The sequence below is a fragment of the Macadamia integrifolia genome, unplaced genomic scaffold (genome assembly GCF_013358625.1).
Source record: "Macadamia integrifolia cultivar HAES 741 unplaced genomic scaffold, SCU_Mint_v3 scaffold933, whole genome shotgun sequence".
In the NCBI taxonomy this organism is placed as follows: Eukaryota; Viridiplantae; Streptophyta; class Magnoliopsida; order Proteales; family Proteaceae; genus Macadamia; species Macadamia integrifolia.
This window is the reverse complement of record NW_024870586.1, coordinates 72,693-92,434: the sequence shown is the minus strand read 5'-3', so window position 1 is coordinate 92,434 and position 19,742 is coordinate 72,693. Positions and strand designations below refer to the sequence as shown.

At 37.0% G+C, this 19,742-nt stretch overlaps 2 protein-coding genes across 2 annotated transcripts in view; both read left to right on the top strand.

Moving 5' to 3' along the window:
- The first annotated feature begins 2,875 nt into the window (after positions 1-2,875).
- LOC122070477 (phosphoglycerate kinase, cytosolic-like) lies at positions 2,876-6,584 on the top strand. The gene is made up of 7 exons (XM_042634640.1): positions 2,876-3,038; positions 3,139-3,340; positions 4,177-4,254; positions 4,349-4,609; positions 5,089-5,406; positions 5,507-5,665; positions 6,187-6,584. Exons 2-7 carry the CDS (start codon positions 3,146-3,148, stop codon positions 6,379-6,381), a joined length of 1,206 nt encoding a protein of 401 aa, XP_042490574.1. The 5' UTR covers positions 2,876-3,038; positions 3,139-3,145; the 3' UTR covers positions 6,382-6,584.
- Positions 6,585-9,465: 2,881 nt separating this feature from the next.
- LOC122070476 (protein NAP1) overlaps positions 9,466-19,742 on the top strand; it is a 29,323-nt gene continuing 19,046 nt past the window's right edge. The window contains exons 1-8 of the mRNA XM_042634639.1: positions 9,466-9,902; positions 9,984-10,058; positions 12,670-12,750; positions 12,870-12,950; positions 13,040-13,122; positions 14,266-14,350; positions 15,266-15,391; positions 15,551-15,658. Coding sequence (XP_042490573.1) covers positions 9,516-9,902; positions 9,984-10,058; positions 12,670-12,750; positions 12,870-12,950; positions 13,040-13,122; positions 14,266-14,350; positions 15,266-15,391; positions 15,551-15,658 — 1,026 coding nt within the window. The 5' untranslated portion in view covers positions 9,466-9,515. The remainder of the gene's footprint in view (positions 9,903-9,983; positions 10,059-12,669; positions 12,751-12,869; positions 12,951-13,039; positions 13,123-14,265; positions 14,351-15,265; positions 15,392-15,550; positions 15,659-19,742) is intronic.

Here is a 19,742-nt window from a genome sequence, read left to right as displayed (position 1 = left end):
TTTTGAGTCGGCTTTTTTAAACAATTTTGAACTAAAATATATTCTAATGATGTTAAATGTTCAATGTCTGAGCTTTTATATTGAGTCTAGTGACTATTGAGTGTATACACCTAAATTTAATTAAAAAACATGATTTTTGACCATGACATCTCCAAGTTTGATCTTATCATTTTAATCCAAGAGACCATGAATGATGGGCTTCATAAAAAAAAATTGAAAAATAAATACTTTTATTCAATCTTGTCTCATTTAATTTATTTATTTATTATTTATTTGGATTTACTTGAGAAAGACTAATATGTGAATGAGAGAGTGAAATTTGACATGACTCGCCTGATTTTTTGTGACTCACTCTGACTCACTAGGTTTTGAAGATGACGAGTCATGTTACAAAACCTAGTTTTCCAACAATGGATTTTTACCATAATAAAATTTTCAGAATTGAAAAAAAAAAACCCAACATTTGAAAGTTGAAAATCATCTCTAGCTATAACCAAAAACCTACTTTTTATTCTTAGAATGGGGGGTTGATTTTTTATCCTTTTGAAATTTGATTTTAGACTATTTTTATTGAATTCAAATAAGGTAAGTATTTATTTATTTATGAATAATATTTTAAGTAAATAAAAACATTTAATTTTATTTGACTGATATTTGGCATAAAATAAGTCCAAAATTATAAGGCAATGTGCAAGGCAACAATCACCTACTACTCAGGCAAACCGCCTGGACACCAAGGCGATGCCTTGGCAACTATGGGCTCAACAATTGATATTGTGGGCCCTGGTTATAAAATAAAGGGTGTGGACTCTTTGAGAAAGTGGCATAACAGGGAAGAGTGCCCCAATGAGGTGAGACACAATATCGCATATAGGAGGGTAGCAAGCTCATTTCATGTGAAGGGGAGAGAGAGAGAGAGAGAAATGTGCTAATGTACTTTTCCCCAATGGCTCAGAGAACCATTTATGGAAAAAAAAAATAATAAGGAAAGAGAAAGCTGCCTGGTCAAGTTGCCCTTGCACCCAGACATGAGCATGTGAAATTACCAATCCATCTCCTGTGAAACCAAGAATCCCCTTCATGTTAATGTTCTTGTGTGTGTTTTTATTTATCCCACGTTGGTGCAAGGGTCACGCAACCAAGTAAAGAGAAAATTTTTTGTTGTACTATTGCACGACTCGTGGAACTTCTTGATATCAACAAATGTTAATCTCCCACATGAGTGTAATCATCATGGGTGATCATGTGGGCTTAGGTTGTCAAGAAATAAATATGGGTATCAGTCATTATAGTCTTAAAGTTTGCCAAAACTGGTTCAATTAGCATCTCAATATGTATAGTCCAAGGCAAAATTTATCCATCTTTGATGAATGGATACGCTCATTAGTTGATCTTCCAATGTAGCTTAGAGCTTATAGTTGCTGGGTTCTTAGAATAACACAATTCTTTGGGTGATGTAAGAAGGCCTTCATGAGCCCAAATCTTTAGCGCCCTAGCACGGCAATTATCAAGCGCCCATGTGAATCATCGCTCTATGTGAATTCATACAAGGGGTTGCGCCCGAGCCTTGCCGCTTCAAGTCCTAAAGGTGGGAAAAACCGGTGAAGCAGGATTATAAGACCTTGCAAACTAATTCAACCCGTTAACTTCGAAGGGCTTGAAAGCAAAGCAAAATCCCATACAATTTCAGGCAAATGAATGAAGTTTCTACCCCTCCCCGGAGGTAGAAGCTAAGCTAACTTAAGCGGAGCAAAATCCATACCATTTCAAACAACCCTCCGTGTGTAGGGGTACCAATCCCCCCCACTTCTTTCTTTTCCTCATTTTAGATGATATTCAAACCACATGTGTAAGGAAGGTATTGATAATTCTCCTAGATAAAGAACACACTAATGAGGAGTGATGACATGGATTTATGATTTCATATGAAGGAAGTAGAGGGATCATTTTATGTGAAGGAAGTAGAGGGATCATTTAATGTGAAGAAAGAAGAGAGAGATTGTTAATTTACTCTTGAGCTCAATTTTTCTTTTCTTTTTTATTATTATTTTTTTTAATGGAAGAGATTCCCTAAAAGGTAACATGGACACAATGCGAGGTTAATGGGAATGCGTGCAGAAACATCAACATGAGCGAGATTTTCACCTTTTATGAAGGATGGTTTCAACTTCCTCTGTGTTTGGCCTTAGGGGTTGTGTTGCCTTTCAAGCTTCTTTTTTCCCTTTGTTTATATTATAAGGGAGAGAAAAGACACCTGGCATGTAGACATTGCATCAAGGCAAGAACAAATGAGAAATTCTATCCAAGCATCTAACGGGGTGTGAGATGGTCTCTTTAGCACTCCTATTAAAAGGGAAAAAGTTTTTTCAGGGAATGTGCGACCTCTAGAACTAGACATATAGAAGGCAAAAATGATAGATCCCCCACATAAAAATGAAAATACATCTTTAAATACTTCCTCGTTAACTCCAAGTGGCCCTCACAGACATGCACACTCAGGAATGTCACTACCCCACAGGAAATCCCCATATGGTTATTAGTACCTTTACAATTTAGAACCGGCTGTTGTCAAAAAATAATAATAATAATAATAATAAATTAGAATCAATTCTGAGCTCTAAAGTTTGATCGAAACGTGCCAGCTACTCTCTTTCTTTACTCTTGTTATACCGAATTGAAATGTCAAAACCTTATTCCAATCCAACGGTATCAAAGGCGGCCACTGTTAAGATCCGTATCATTCGATACATTTCCGTGGTCCAAGAAATTGTGGTTTCGCTCGTGGTAAGGTAAGTTGTCCTAAGCCCACCGTTTTTACTTCCGTTTTCGAAGTAAAAGAATTCAATGGGTCATACGCTTTATACCCAACGGGCCAGAGCCCACTAGAAGGAACCAAATCTAAGCTTAAAACTGTGTCTCTGGCTGTCTGCTTCTCAGTCCTCGCTGTAGTTCTTTTGCGTCACTTCTCGAAGCTGCGAAGAAGAAGAAGAAAGACTCTGTTTTGTTCTCTCTCTGAATTCTGATATCGTTTGCTTATTGTAAGTTTGATTCTTCACTCTGTCGATCGTCTTAGGAATCAGACTCTTCGTCTGACCCTTGGGTTTCTTTTTTGCTCTGTTTTGATCTTCTGTTCTTCAGGGCTCTAATGGCGACCAAGAAGAGTGTGGGTTCTCTGAAGGAGGAAGATTTGAAGGGGAAGAGGGTATTTGTTAGGGTTGATCTTAATGTTCCTTTGGATGAAAACTTGAATATCACTGATGATACCAGGGTCAGGGCTACTGTTCCCACGATCAAGTACTTGATGGGTCATGGTGCTAAGGTTATCCTTGCAAGTCATCTGGTAAGCAGTTTTTAATTTTGTTTTTAGTTGTTTTTATATAATTTGTGCTTGATTTTTTGGTTCTTCTGAAATGGGCTGTTGCTTTCTGGTAGTTTCGATAGATTTGTTTTCTGGTGGAAGTAAGTTCGTTGTTTCTTTGGATTTATAATTTTCGTTATCTGGAGTTGGGATTTTATTTTGTAGTTATTTGTGTTGAACTCATTTTGGGATATGTTGCAGGATTTGGGCCTATGTTTTGTTTCCGTTTTCTTCATGTGATCACTTCTTTTATATTTTCAATAACTTGCTTTGTTGTTAATGAGTTTTTTCCCAACTGATAGTATAAACCAATTCGAAGGGAAAAAATCTTCTACTTTATACTTGTTCATTAATTGTCTTAAGTGGTTTGGTTTGGTTTTGTTTCATTTTGATCAAATGTTCACTTGTTTGGGCTTTTATTGTTACTTCTTTGATGGGAGGGTGGCAGATCATCAATATCTCTTCTGTTCATTTTATGGTTATAGAACTTTGAGGTGAATGCTATTTATTTTTTTTCCCAGGTTTAGTTTCATCATTTTTGTTGTTCTCTTTTGTTCCATATAAGGTGATAGAATTGATGAACATAAGAGATGTTAGATTAGGGTATTCTGTGTTGGACCGTCCTGAGAAGCTTATCAGGATGGACCATGTTAAGGAACTTTTTCCTCTTTATTTATTTATTTTTGGTGAATTGTATGGTTTATTTGGTTTTGATATTGTTCTTATTGTCAATTTTTTTTTAACATTTTTTGTATTTTTTGGGGGAATGGGGTTAAATATGAGGCTTATAGATGATTTATCTGATTTCTGGTTCTCAGGGACGACCCAAGGGTGTGACACCCAAGTACAGCTTGAAGCCTCTTGTTCCTAGATTATCCGAGCTCCTTGGAGTCAAGGTATGTTTCAAATTTCAAGTTTCAATTTGGTTATGTTGCATATCTTATCCGAGACAAGGTTCCATTTTCTTAGACAATGCACTCCCTTGATTAGGTGGAGATGGTTAATGATTGTATTGGTGAGGAAGTTCAGAAGATGGTGGCTGCCTTCCCTGATGGAGGTGTTCTCCTCTTAGAGAATGTTAGGTTCTACAAGGAGGAAGAGAAAAATGACCCTGAGTTTGCAAAGAAGCTCGCGGCTCTTGCAGACCTCTATGTGAATGATGCATTTGGCACTGCTCACAGAGCCCATGCTTCCACTGAGGGAGTTGCAAAGTACTTAAAGCCCGCAGTCGCTGGATTCCTTATGCAGAAGGTATGGGCATTTGCCTTGTCAGTATTTCCATTCGTCTTTTTACAAAGATATCTAAACGATTAAATTTGTGTTTTTTGTGCTCTGCACAAGCATAGACAGAGTTATTATGTGTGTACACACATTATCAGGTTCGGGATTGTACACCTTGGATGGTGGCTGGTTGTCACCATAATTTGCTTACATGTCCAGATTCTCTTATCAATGGATTACTGATTTGGACATAAGTGTCTGACCAACTATTTTCGTGTTCAATGAAGGATCTGCTATGCACCCCAGAGAGATATTACATGGGAAGTAATTTAGCCTTCTAGTAGTTGGTTTTTTTGTTAGGATGGGGTGCAGCCAAGAGTTCTTCCCCGCTTTTGTACTATTGCCACAGAAAAGGAATGCCCTTTGGTCCTAATTTGATGTGGATGGTAATGTGTTTGGCTTGCTTCAAAGATGTTTAAAAAAAGGATTTTCTGATTTGTGTTTTTCAGGAACTTGACTATCTTGTTGGAGCTGTGTCAAATCCCAAGAGACCGTTTGCTGCTATTGTAGGTGGCGCAAAAGTATCAACCAAGATTGGGGTTATTGAGTCCTTGTTTGAGAAGGTTAATATCCTTGTGCTTGGTGGAGGAATGATATTCACATTCTACAAAGCCCAAGGATACTCCGTTGGATCCTCCCTTGTGGAGGAAGACAAGCTTGATCTTGCAACATCACTTCTTGAGAAGGCCAAATCCAAAGGTGTGTCTGTTTTGCTGCCTACCGATGTGGTTGTTGCCAACAAGTTTGCTGCCGATGCTGATAGCAAGGTTTGTTTCTTCACTGTCACACGTTTGTAGAATGTCTTCACAATTGGAAACAGAGGACAAGGGGCTGAACATATCATCTAATGTTCTAATGTTCTTGCAGGTTGTGCCAGCATCTACCATCCCAGATGGTTGGATGGGGTTGGACATTGGACCTGATTCCATCAAGTCATTCTGTGAAGTTTTGGATACTACCCAAACTGTCATTTGGAATGGACCAATGGGCGTGTTTGAGTTTGAGAAGTTTGCTGCTGGAACAGAGGTGTGTGATGGTGACTTTACTGCATGAGCAGATTTTACATTTAGTTTATCGTTTTTCTAGAAATTCTTGTATTCCTTGCATTTCCTATAGGCGGTTATTCTATGACCTAACAAAACAATTGCATCCTTTTCTTAAGGAGGCTGATCGGAAAATTGTCCTATGGAAGTATATTTCCAAGATAATTGTGCATTTTTAATGAGCTTAAAGCCACTTTAATGCATGTATACATTTGGTTTTCTTTGATAAAAGATGAACAGAAAGGTTCATAAAACTCTGTAAAATCAGGATAAAATAAAATTATTAGGAATTAAATATATTAATGATCATCAAGGAAAGTGTTCAAAAGCCCTATGACTGTTCACTTCATAATATCCTGAGTCTGGAAGCCATTAACCACAACCTAGATTGCCAACCCTCTAGCTGCTGACCCCAAATGTAGCTTAAGATGGATTGCATATGCTAAATCTTAGTGAGTTGTGTATGGGCTTATGTAAGTTATAATCTATCGTTTTCTTTTCCAGGCAACCGCTAAGAAGTTGGCTGAACTCACTGGAAAGGGTGTAACAACAATCATTGGAGGTGGTGATTCAGTTGCTGCTGTAGAAAAGGCAGGACTTACAGACAAGATGAGCCACATCTCGACAGGAGGTGGTGCCAGCTTGGAGCTGCTTGAGGGCAAACCACTTCCTGGAGTTCTTGCCCTTGATGATGCTTGAAGCGTTCTTGTGGCAATCATCCCTTTTGAGTCCACCCCTTTTGGCGATGTTATTTACCAGGCCTTTTGGTTTTAAGAATGTTAATAGTATCACACTAGAGCTAAAGATGTAGAGGCTGCAGGTTGGATTTGAATAAGAGCAGGAGTGATGTATTGCCTTGGGGGCTAAACACATATTTTAACGAATGTTCATATTTTTAGTCATCTTACAGTGGAGAAGAGTAAATTGCAAATGTAGTAGTGTGTTGTAAAGTCTATACTTCTAGCATGATCTTGCAAATCAATTTGGGGATGGGTAGGGATTCTGAGTTTGCGCAGGCTAGATAAGTCATCTGATTTACTCACATTTCTTGCTATTAGTATTCACTTTGAACCTCAAGATAATGTTCAATCTTCAACACTTCCCACAACTCTAGTTGGCAACTTCATTCGGAATCTATTGTTCAGGGGCTTGAATTGAATGATTTCTGTGAGGGTGGTTTGATCAGAATGTATTGCAAAGCTGGTGAGTTTGGAAATGCACAGAAAGTGTTTGAAAAAAAATGTTGACAGGATATAGGGTTCTTGGAATGCCATTATAAGAGGCCTTGCTAAAGGGTACGTGGCAAGGGAGCATTAGATATGCACATGGAGCTAAGGAAATGTGGGCTTCAACCAGATGATGTTACTGTGGTCAGTGTGACATTGGCCTGTGGAAGATTAGGGGACTTGAGGTTTGCTCTTCAATTACATGAATGTATTCCAATCAAAAACCAGAAGGAAACCAGGTATTCTGATGCCGGATTCACTTATCCATGTGTGTGGGAAACACAGTCAAATGGAACTCGCATATGAGATCTTTGCAGGGATTGCACAATGCAATGTCCCTACATGGACATCAATGATAATGGGTTATGCGATTGCTCGAGGAGGCTAAGAATATGGTGGAAGGGGTGCCAATATTTGGAGCTTTAATGGGAGCCTGTGAGACACTTTAATGTAGAGATGGCAGAGTGGGTAATGGAACTAGAGTCTTGGAATGATGGGTTTATGTTGTTTTATCCAATGTACATGCTGTGCTGGTATGTGGGAAGATTTTGACATGGATGGAAGGGTGATGACAGAGAGCGGCGGATCAAGTTCACGTACGAGAATCATTTTCATGCGGCACTAATCAACACTCATGATCACATTTATATATTGTTAAAAATGACATAAAATATTACCAAAACAATTGTCAGATCAAACTATTGGGGTTAGTGGCCCTCTCAGTCTAAGACCTCAATGTCTCAATATGCACTGTTTTATTGATGTGGTAAAACACCTCTTCCTTCATGCTAACCTATCCAACTCGGATTGTAATTGGTGTTTCTACATAATACCTATAATAATTAATTTTATAAGATGCACAAAAATCACGTTCTTGCCAAAAAGGCAGATCCCAATCCTGAATCTATTCTGTTTAATATTAATCATTGGAATTCTTATTTGAAATTGTTTCAAGATACTAATTCTAATGATTTTGTTTACTCAATTACAAACGATCCCTAGAACGATACTCACCCCCCCCCCCTTTTTGAACTGTCACATCATAGTTTGTGTTGGTGTTACTAAGGATTTGGAAACAAAAACAGGTTGGGCTTTTGGCATTATCTATCAAGGAAAATTCTTTGTTCTTAAAGTAGGGACTTCTACAACCACAACTTTGGTAGAGATTGAAGCTTTTTGCATCCATCAAGGTTTAAGATTGGCTGCATCCAAGGGGTGGACTATAGGTGAAGTTTAGTTCTCATGTTGGAACTTACTTCAACTTATTCCACAACCTTATAACAGTTTATGGCCACTTCTTTTAATATCTGGCTTTTGGAAAATATTTTCTAACTTCGGTTCTATTCCTTATGTATATAAATGCAAAGACTTAAATCAAACTAGGATGTGCTAATGAGATTTGGCTAATAGTGCTAGGATAGAGAGCTTATTTTCTTTTGATAATCTTGATGTATTGGCGAACCATATTGCTTAATATATTTTCTTTTTCTCATAAAAAAAATTATCAAAGCAAACAAATAAGAGGGAAGCTTTTGTGTCCACATGCAGCCTCATTCTGATAAGCTTATTTGAGCAATCTACCATTTTTGAACTACATGGGCAATTAAATTGAATTATTGTGCACTTCTTATGGATAATTTGCATGTAAAATTAGCAAATTCAGATTAAAAAAATTTATTTTCTTATATTCTCCAATCATAGCCTAAGATCCGCCGTTAGATCACAAATTCTAAGAATGATGTCCACCATCAAATCAATCTCATTGATTGTAACATATGTCACCCTCTCAAAAATAGATTCTCAATTAGCTTAATTCATGATTAATATAATCCCTCTGCTTATGATTTGCTAGTCTCTACTTACAATCCTTAGGGCTCTTGTGGTTGATAGGTTGTGAGTTGTGGGACTCTCTCTATCTCTAGTTGGTTTCTCCCCTTGTTTAATATATAATCGTCAGCAAATGTCAGCATTTACACGTGTCCCTTAAAACACAATACTAAAATGGTAAATTGCGTTATTTATTTATAATGAAGATAATGAAATGGTAAAACTGAACTTAAAAGGAAGAGGTCGTATCTTAATTCTTAAACGAAGTTGCCATCATGTTGTCTTATTGTCGAAGACACGTATGTCCTCCATTACCGACAGTACAGTCTTTCTAAAATACGCACTATGTGTACAGTGCACCCCAATTCACCCTCTACAACTACATGTCAACGATATTATCATGTTTCCACCAAAAAAAAAAAAAAAAAAAAACGATATTATCATGTCATGCACATGAAACCATCCAACACCGCACCATCACTGCCTTCTTTGTGTGCATTGTGGCTTTCCTTCGGCTAAATACATCAAGATTGATCTAGACCGTCCATTTAGCAGGTTTTCCGCTGCAAATCTTCCCTTACGTCTCAGTCATTGAATCAGAATAAATTTGTTGCTCAGAGTAACAAGAACGGGTTATACGTATAAATCGCCATAAAAATATAGTTTTTTTTTTTTTTTTTTTTTTTTTTTTTGGTTGGGTTGTATAAGATTGGTGCTTTATTAAAAGGTAGATTAATCCTATCTTCATTTGCATTTGCAGAGACTTGGAAGGGCTCACTCATGGCAAAGTCTAGACAGCATTTTTCTGCTCAAGATGAGTCTCCTAGATCGAGGGAGTGGGATGGCTCATCTAAATGGAATGAACAGTTTAATGCCGAAATACCTTCTACAAGCTGGAAGCCTTCTGGGTCGGAAGGACAGCCACAGAATTCCGGAGCTGCTCAGAAGGGTTTAAACATGCAATGGGTTGTACAACTCACTGATGTCGCTGAAGGTTTACTGGCCAAGATGTATAGATTGAACCAAATTTTAGATTATCCAGATTCAGTGTCGCATGTGTTTTCTGATTCGTTTTGGAAGGCTGGTGTGTTTCCAAATCATCCCAGAATCTGTTTGCTGGTTTCGAAGAAATTTCCTGAGCATCCTAACAAATTGCAAGTAGAAAAGGTAAGCAGTTCTGGTCCATTTCATGGTGTTGGAGTTTCATATGAATGGAAATGGTAATTCCTTGGAAAAATATTTGTGCAGGTTGATAAGATGGCTCTGGATGCTTTGCATGATAATGCTGAAGTCTATTTACAAAGTTTGGAACCGTGGGTGCTGGTATAAATACACTCTTTTGTCAATTTTATATTGCAGTTAAAGAAGTTCCTGCATACTTTGGCTAGGAGTGCATGAATGTGTGTCAAGTTTATTGGCATATTATGACGTTATTGGTGTTGTTTATCTTGGTTCATTGAGAATAAATGTTTGAATCATTATTATGCATTGAGGGTTTGTTAACTCGCTGGTGTTTTGAGCCAGTGTGTATATGGACAAAAACAGACACAAGATATTGCTCAAACAACAAGGAGTCATAATTGGAAGTAAACCATTCCAATCTTACCAATAAATTCTTTACAAGATAATAGCCCAATGGATTAAATACTTGGCAATTTCAGCAGAGGTTCGTGGCAAAACTCTGGGATTATTTTAATAAATTATTTGGTCCCTTTCCTTCCAAAGACTCCACACCACTGCATACAGCAATGATTTCTATAGGACAGAACCTTAAGGGACTCACAGGCCATTAAGGGGACAGAGTTGGAACACTTCCAAGGGCAGGTGATATGAACCCCAAGCCAATTGAAAAAGTATTTTCAGACTTTAACTGCAAGGTTACATGAAAAAAAAAAAAAAAAATGGGACGCTTACGTCTCATGAAACAATGCAAAAATAGCATATGTGTGCTAGGTGCCAGCCCTTGAGGTGCAGGATATCCAGGTTCCATGCCTTGTTGAGGGCTGCCTACTTTACAACCAAGGTTTAAAGTCCCAGTATATACCAGCCGTACTGATCTGATATGTATTGTATTTCTGCCTTACCAATACGGTACTCCTGTGATACATGAAAGAGAAATGAATGCGCGCCTAGTATCTACCTGTATCGGTTGATGCGGCTCGAGACAGGTCAATACATAAGCCTTTTATCGAGATGCTATTCAGGTTTAACAGAACCAAATATGATACTTAATTACTTCTCTCTTTTACCTGAATTTGGCAGTTGCTGTGCCCAACTGCCGACTGCTGAGTGTGCCACTGAGTCAATCACAAGTCCTTGTGAATCTGATCAAGAGAAATAAAAAAAGGGGGCGGGGGGGAAGAATAGGCAAAAAGAAGAAGACCGGGAGTAAAAGAAGGGGACAGGGTCACAGGGAAGAGAAGTAGAAGAAGCTGTCGGACTCCAAGGCTGGGCTCTCCACCAAGATCTCAGTCTGTTGTTCAGCCATTAATCTGGGACTGCAAGCTCTTCTTGAAAGAGTGTAACTTTTGTTCAATCTGATACTGTGGAGGTTATCGTTACTCTCAATTTAGCACCTAGTAATGTCTCCAAAGAGATGAAATCTATTGTTGGGGATTTTTTTTCTTATTTCCTGTGCTTATTGTTGGAGATATTAAAGCAATTGCTTCTATGTTGTCGCCTTTTGGTTTGTTCTTTATCCACATTCTTAGAGATGAATTATATTCTCCCAATGTGTTGCACAATGGGCTGTATCCTGGTCTAGTGCTGGTCCACGTGCTGCTTGTTATTAAGAAATAAAAAAAATACTCAAAAAAGGAAAGTATAAGTTGTAGTACACCATTTAGATCTTTGACACTAATTAATGTGTATCTGATTTGGTTCTTCTTTTACTATTTAATTTGATCAATCTAATATTCTTATAAAATTCCTCAGATCCTATTTTTTGGGATAGATATTTCTTATATAGAGTGTATTATGCTTAATAACACTAATTTTACTTGTATCTTAATTGTATCCAATGTCCCTTAGCGTCTCTCTGATAGGTCTCTTAAAATCAGCTTTCTGATATGCTGCATGATATTGAGTACATTGACACTTCAAATCTTGCGTACAAAAGTATCTATTCTTAGTGCAGCTTTAGTCTTTCTTATATAGAGTGTATTATGCTTAATAAGACTAATTTTACTTGTATGTTAATTGTATCCAATGTCCCTTAGCGTCTCTTTGATAGGTCTCTTAAAATCCGCTTTCTGATACACTGCATGATATTGAGTACATTGATACTTCAAATCTTGCATACAACAGTATCTATTCTTAGTGCAGCTTTAGTCTTTCATAATCTACTGAACTGAAGAAGTCTTCTCTTCTATTCTCTTCCTCTTCACTTTTTTTAATGACAGAATTGTAGTAACAGAAAGCGGCATTTTCGTTCTGTTGGCATGACTTTATGTGATTCTTTTGACCAAGCTGAACATGTGGCATGTTGCTCGCTGCTGATTGTGACAATTTGGGCTATGTTTCGGATTTCAAGATAATCATATGTTGCAATGTGTTGAATGTTGATACATACATGCCAACCACATGATTCATTGGTTGAGTCTAAAAATTAGTTTTAGATACTGTTCGCAGCATCTATTGAAGTGGGACTTGTAGTTTTGTGATTGTGATTCTCTGGGTTTATTTTTCTACATCTGTTGTTATATTATGATTAGTTACCTCTCTCTTGTAGTTTACCCTGGCTCAATCTCATCTGCAGTGAATGAATGTTCATCTGAGATGCCTATCATACTTAATAATCTTGTTTTAGAAATCATTTCATTGATGAAGCTAATCTTGTGGTACCTAGACACTTTAATATTTTAAAATGAATTATTGGTGCATCACATGGATTTTACTTTTCTCTTATTTATTTATTTATTTTCTTGTGTATCAGCTCCTCCTTGATTTGATGGCGTTTCGAGAACAGGCTTTGCGGCTTATATTAGACCTAAGTAGTACGGTCATTACCTTACTGGTAAGTTGTTGGATTGTTGATTGTGCTCTTTTACCATGGAAATGTTTGCATTGTGGGTAGAAACACAATGGTTGAAGTTTGTTACATGATCATTTGAAAATGGTGCTGACATTTTGCAGCCTCATCAAAATTCGTTGATTTTGCATGCATTTATGGATCTTTTCTGTTCGTTCATCCGTGTTAACCTCTTTTCTGAGAAGGCAAGTTTACGGTCCTTCTCTTCTTAGATATTTCATGCATACATATGTACATATAACTTTGTACTGACATATTTAAGAGTTTATGACAGATTCCTAGGAAAATGATGGTGCAAATGTATAACCTTTTGCATGCCATGTTAAGAAATGGCCGAGACTGTGAGTTTTATCATCGGTACGAATAATTTAATTGTTATCGCCCCAGTCAAATGGGTCCAGTTATTTTTAATGTTAGACTTGTTGTTCTTGCCTCTCCCTGTTGATAATGTTCTACTTTATTGATGATCTCTTCATATGGTTTGAAGCATTGACCGGTGGTTGAGGATATATTCTTCATGGCTAATAATTCATGAGAGGAACTAATCTTGATCACTTTTCCACTTTTGGTAAATGGTAATATATGAAGATAACATGCTTTCTAAATGTTCATGAACATGGACGTCAACTCTAAATAACCTTTAAAAAAAAAAAAAAAAGAGGTTATGATACAAAGCTTGGGTTTAGTGGGCTCCAACTCACTGTTGAGATTCTCAGAGAACAAGAGCTATCTGCATTAGCTGGGCACTTCATGTTCTCTTGCCCATTCCATCTCCCATGTCTTGTGGCTGACGGCTATTCACCACCCAGTTTCTATTTATCTTGATTCAAATGGCTCTTTATTCTTAGAAAAATGGAGACATCGGTCTATTATCTTAGTCAATCTTCAAAATTTTAGATGACAACTCTCTAATTCTGAGTTGTTTAATCAAAGTAGGAGATCATATAGGATCCCTAATAGGAACCTACAAGCCCCCCATCATTCCGGCAGGTTGACCCAGCCAAGCCACTAGGGATGGGTCTGATTCAGGTGGGTCTACTACTCCACCTGCGCAAGTCCTTAGCAGGTGGACTCAGCCATATCCAGTGAATCCCATCATTGATTAATCTTACTTTAGCAGCCATGCGCCTCACTTTGAATTGATTCCTCAATTGTCGACCATTGTAACTTACATGCACCTCTTGCCTCAATAACCATGTTTTTGGATTCTTGGTTGCGTATGCTCTATGTCTGATCATTACACTTGTTGAACAACCTATCCTTGTCAATGCTTAGTGATTTGTCTTCTAGTTTCCAATAAATTTCCTTATTTTATGTTAGGGGGGAATTTCACATTGTGGACATCTTTTGAATGGCTGTATATTAGTGAACCTGGACATCAAATTTGATAATTATGTTTAGAATTTTATGTCCTTTCTATGTTATGCTGTGGTATTTATTTTCGTTATTATTTTCAATGACTGTTTGTTGCTGATTTTGTATGGCTTTTGTGGATGGTAGGTTGGTTCAATTTATAGACTCTTATGATCCACCTTTAAAGGGCTTGCAGGAGGACCTCAATTTTGTCAGCCCCCGTATTGGAGAGGTATTCATGTTGCCATTTAGATGGTTTATTCTATTACAATCATTCTTTTCACAGCGACTAGGCAATCCAAGGTGTTAGAGGGGCTTTTAGGTGACAAGGCACCTGCCTAGGCACCCTAGGCGTGCAGTAAATAACTATATGTCTATATGTACTATAATAGTGATATTTTCTTACAATTACATATAATAAACAAAGCATGGGATATAAGCATAATCATATTCATTATTTAAAAAAAGTTAAACGTAAGGTGATGAAGTGTCAACAAGGTGTGATATCATGCAAATGTTTCCTAATGATAAAGTAAGCAATGCTATTGCTGTTCCTGTATCATATTTTGCAGTTGTGCTCATTATCTTCCTCTCCATCACGGCATCGCCCCAACACCCTTATCTTTTATTTGGAGTCTTTTGCAGTAGTTGGATCTTTGCCATTCATAGTTCTTATTTCTTTTACTATATTTTCACACCTTGTTTTAAACCCAAACGTGTATGTTATTATGGCTGTAGAATCATATTCAATCTATGTCTATTACCAAACAAATATTTAATCGATGTCAGTGTTTTTGAAGTATCAGGGTGAATTTACCTTCTAGATGGTATCATTTATGTAAGTTTCAACTCCCATCTGTTAATAATTAGGTGTAAGCAATAAAATGTCACTGAAAGATTGGAAGAACTGCATTATTCTGCATTCTGTAGATCTCTTGCAAATCTGTACATTCATCAGTGTTCATGAGTTCATATTAGGAAAAAAAAAAAAAAAAAGAAAGAAAGATGCACTAACATTGGTTTATCATATGATCTTAAGGTGGAGGACTGTTTTTGTAATATTCTATTTTATCAAAAGCATAATTTCAATTGCATTTTTTCAGTAGAATGATACATTATGGTTGAGAGTCTCAATTATACTTTCCAGGTTTTGGAGGCTGTGGGTCCTGTTATTTTTCTATCTACTGATACCAAGAAGTTGAGAAATGAGGGTTTTTTAAGTCCGTTTCATCCTCGATATCCTGACATACTTACAAATTCTGCTCATCCAATGGTATCTTTTCCCTTTCTTCCTTGACTAATATAAAATCTTAGTTTCATTTGCTGAAAGGAATGCTATCGTTTCCTACAATTTTAATCTTTTTCAAGTGAGGATTTTGGAGTTCCATTATAATTTTTGCTTTCAATTTTCTGTCTCATTCTTTTCCTGCAGAGGGCTCAAGATCTAGCAAATGTTACTTCTTATCGGGAATGGGTTCTCTTTGGGTATCTTGTTTGTCCTGATGAATTACTTCGTGTCACTAGCATTGACATTGCTCTGGTATAATCCTTTTATTCATTTGCTTCTGTTTTTGTGTGTTATTATTTTTATAATATTTGAAGACAATGAGTTTTGTGTGTGTGTTATTATTATTAAAATATTTGAAGATAGATAGTTGACAAAAACAGTCTAAAGAGATCTAAATTCAGCATGGGAGTTTATGCGATAGATATCCCTTGAAGCAAGGTTAAAAAAATCATTCCATTTCACCATTTTGGTCAATCCAAAACTATCAAAATACCAAAATTTCACCGGAACAATGTACTTCTTCCATGGGTTTCGCTTGGCCATTTTGGGGGGCCTATGGCTGAAATTAGCAAAATGAGCGACACAAAATGACCAAGATAACTGAAATTTTGAAGAAATAATGCATTTTTTTTACCGGAATTTCATATTTTTCCTTTATTTTCAAATCAAAACAGAATATTTCCCCTTTTTTTTTTTAAATTTATAATTATTTTTCATACTTTTTGAAAATTAAAGAAATTTTTTATTGGCTGAAAAAAATTTCCGACACCGTGAGGCCGTAGATCATTCAAAACTGATTAACATATATATATATACATATATATATATAATAAAGCCCCACCAATTTAATATTAACCATACGTTTTCAATTTTTTGTTGATTTATATATGAAAAAAAAGAAAAAGAAAAAAAAAGACACCATGAGGTTGTAGATTGGCCTCTAGTGTCTAACAATGGGAGTCCTTCCACTTGTATCTAGTGGGATCCTTGTCCTTGAGGTGAAGATGTAGCAAAAATTTGAGCTTGGGGACCAATTTCAGTTTCTGCAAACCAATGAGATGAGGTTGGAATTTCGACCCCATCCCCCGAGTCACATGCTTTTATAAAGGGGAGCTGGTACCATTTTGCTGAAATGATACAAAAGGTACTGAAATTTCGACTGAGTTAATGTAATAATCATATTTTATAAGTCATTTCGTCTCTGTAGAAAAAAAGCCGAAATTTCTGACTTTTTGGCATTATCTTGCCGTGTTTTCGAACCATTTAGAATAGTGCAATAAAATCATTTTACGTGCACTAAGACATGGCATAATATAAGTCTACATTATGCTTACTGAGGTTGAACAGTTCCTTGAGTTCGGGCGTTGATGACGGATAAAAGGGGTATGCCTCTTTTGCTCTGTATGTGAACTTTTAGCAGCTTCCCTGACTCAAGGGCAACGGCTTGGACTTCTTCTCACTGTCTTGGAGGAATCAGAACTTCTGGTACTTTGGCGGAACTTCGGGATGATTATGGGAATTCTGGTCTTTCTACAGAAATTTGGGGTTTGATAGGGGTTTAATGGAATTTCTGTAGAGGTTCAGCACTTTCTGGGCTTCCTCGGGGATTTGTGCTGAAATTTGGCTAAGAGATTCCTAGAAAGGGTTTCGAAACTGGTATCAACTTTTTGTTTCGGAAATAGAGTTTTGAAAACCGGTATCACCTTTGGGATTTTGGAAATAGGGGTTCCTCTTTGGGATCAGAGAGCCTCTCTGGATTGTGTCTCAGAGGGGTTGGAGAGAACTGGAGCAATGAATTGGTGTGCTGATAAGTGAAAACTCGTTTGTTATTTATAGGCAAAACTGAGGGCCCGTTTGATAACGTTTCAAGAAACGCGTTTCTGCTGTTTCTGTTACAGCAGAAACAGAGCAAAAAGCGTTTGATAAAACTGTTTCGTTTCACTTATTTTCAGAAATAGAAATAGAAATTTATACTTATTTATGGTTCAAGAAACGACCCAGGCGAAACAAGTTCAACTTGTTTCGCCGTTTCTGGAAACGACTTGTGGCCTTTTTTTCACTGGTTATTATCGACTTCTAAAAACATGACTTATCAAATACCTTCAATTCCGTTTCTGTTTCTAGAAACGGAAATTTATGTTTCTGCCGTTTCTTGAAACAGAAACGGCAGAAACGTTATCAAACGGGCCCCGAGTGTTAATAGGTAAAATTTTAAAAATTTACTGAGCCGCATATGGTTATGCAGTTTGGAATTTGGATATCCTATGCTGCATAACCCTAGGAAATAATCGTGAGTCACATAGGGATATGCGGCTCAGCCTAAGCTGAGTCACAAGGTTCGGGTTAGTATGAGTTGGCTTGGATTGGTCCAAGCTGGTTTAATATTCGGGGAAACATTGTGACATATTTGGGCGTTAGGTTTTTGCGCGCAAGACAGTGACATGACTGTTTTTCCGAGTATTATCAATGATACGCAAATTGAGCACATTCTTGGCTCAGAAGTTCGTGGAAAACACAAAACAAACAAATTGTTGTATTTTGAAAAAGGGGAATTGATGACCGTATTCTAGGTCATCCCCAAATCATTAGACAATACTAAGTTTTGGGATTCTCGACATTTCTCACACTAAACCAAACTTTGCAAACTAACACATAGTGGGTTAGGCTAGTTGTAGCTAGGTTTTGCCAGAAATCCAAATCCTTCTTGACAAAGAGCGTTCAAGTTCCATCAATGCTTGTAATTCATCATTGTCTATGCGTAGCTTATCATGTATTGGAGTTACTCCCAAACCAGCTCCAGTATGATCATTCCGTACTTTATCTTTACTAGTTTTATAACTCACACCTCAACCTCCTCATCTCTGCTACACTGAGTTTATCTACTTGATGCCTCGTAACTGCTCAACATTCCGCTCCATACATCATAGCTAGTCGTATGACTATCCTAAAAAATGTTTTCCTTTTAAAGGAATACATTGATCACACAACCCTCCAGATGCACCTCTCCACTTTATCCATCCTATTATAATTTCTTATGAAACACCATTCTTTATATCAACTTTTTTATTTATGATTGAACCCAGATACCTAAAATAATCACTTTGCGGAACCTTCGTTTCATCAATTTTCACCACTTCATTATCCATCCTTGTGTAACTTACATATACTCCATTTCCATTCTTCATATCTTAAAACATTTTGATTCAAGGGTTGATCTCCATAAGTTCAACTTGGTGTTAATCCTTGCCTTTGTCTCATACACCATATCAATATCATCAGCAAAAAGCATACACTAAGAAACCTCATCTTGCATGTCTCTGGTTATTTCATCAGTGATAAGTGCAAGCTAATAGCGGCGTAAAGCTGATCCTTGATGTAACCCAATTGTAATTGGGAATTCACTAAGTTGACCCCCCACAGTTCTTACTTGTCACCGCACCATCTGGCATATTTTTTTTATTATATCCACATTTTTATTTGAAACACTTCTCTTCTCAATATAGGGGTTGGTGGTGGTTCTGAATAATCTCTTATGGTTCCTCTTTTTGGTTTTATAGTTGAGACAATCACAAGGCCCTTTCAGCTTGGCTAGAATAATGAACTGTAAAGAGGTGGGGAGAAATGAGAAATGGAGTAGATGGGCAATCTCTCTTAGAAGCAAGGTTTATATTATCGGTATTGTTTTTCATATCAGATGTGTGATTTTAAGAGATGTGTCCTATTGGAGAGCACAGTTGTCAAGGCGTCTAGGCGCCTTAGGTGCTTTGGTTGTCTTGGTCACCTAGGTGGGCACCTTGATCGCCTTTTGGGTGCTGCCTAGCATCTAGGCCTTGTCTTAACGCCTTGGGTTGCCCAACAATCGTGACAGATATGTTGAGAGATTCAAGATAGACTAAAGATACGCATGGAAATGGCCAAGAATTACATTTAAATGCTTAGGATACATGCAAAATACAGTTTTGAAGCATAAATACTATAAATATAAATATGTAAAATATATCATGTATGAAAAGGAGAACAAAGTACGAGACCAATGCATTCAATTGATTATCGATAAAGAATGAGGTTTCTTGCATTCACTAATACCAAAAAAATTGTCATTTTTGATTTGCGGAAGATTTAGGGTTTAGATGAAAAAACCTAGTCTGACATGCTGTAAAAAAAAAAAAAAAAAAAAAAAAAAATATTTAAGAAAAAATTCAAAATTGAGAGATGCCTATTCTTGCGCAGATTGAAACCTAGATTGCAGGCTTTTTAATCCCCACATGAAGATTAACTCAACGCTACTAGATTTTCTTTTGATAGTTGAATCAAGGAATAAAATAAATTTTGGGAA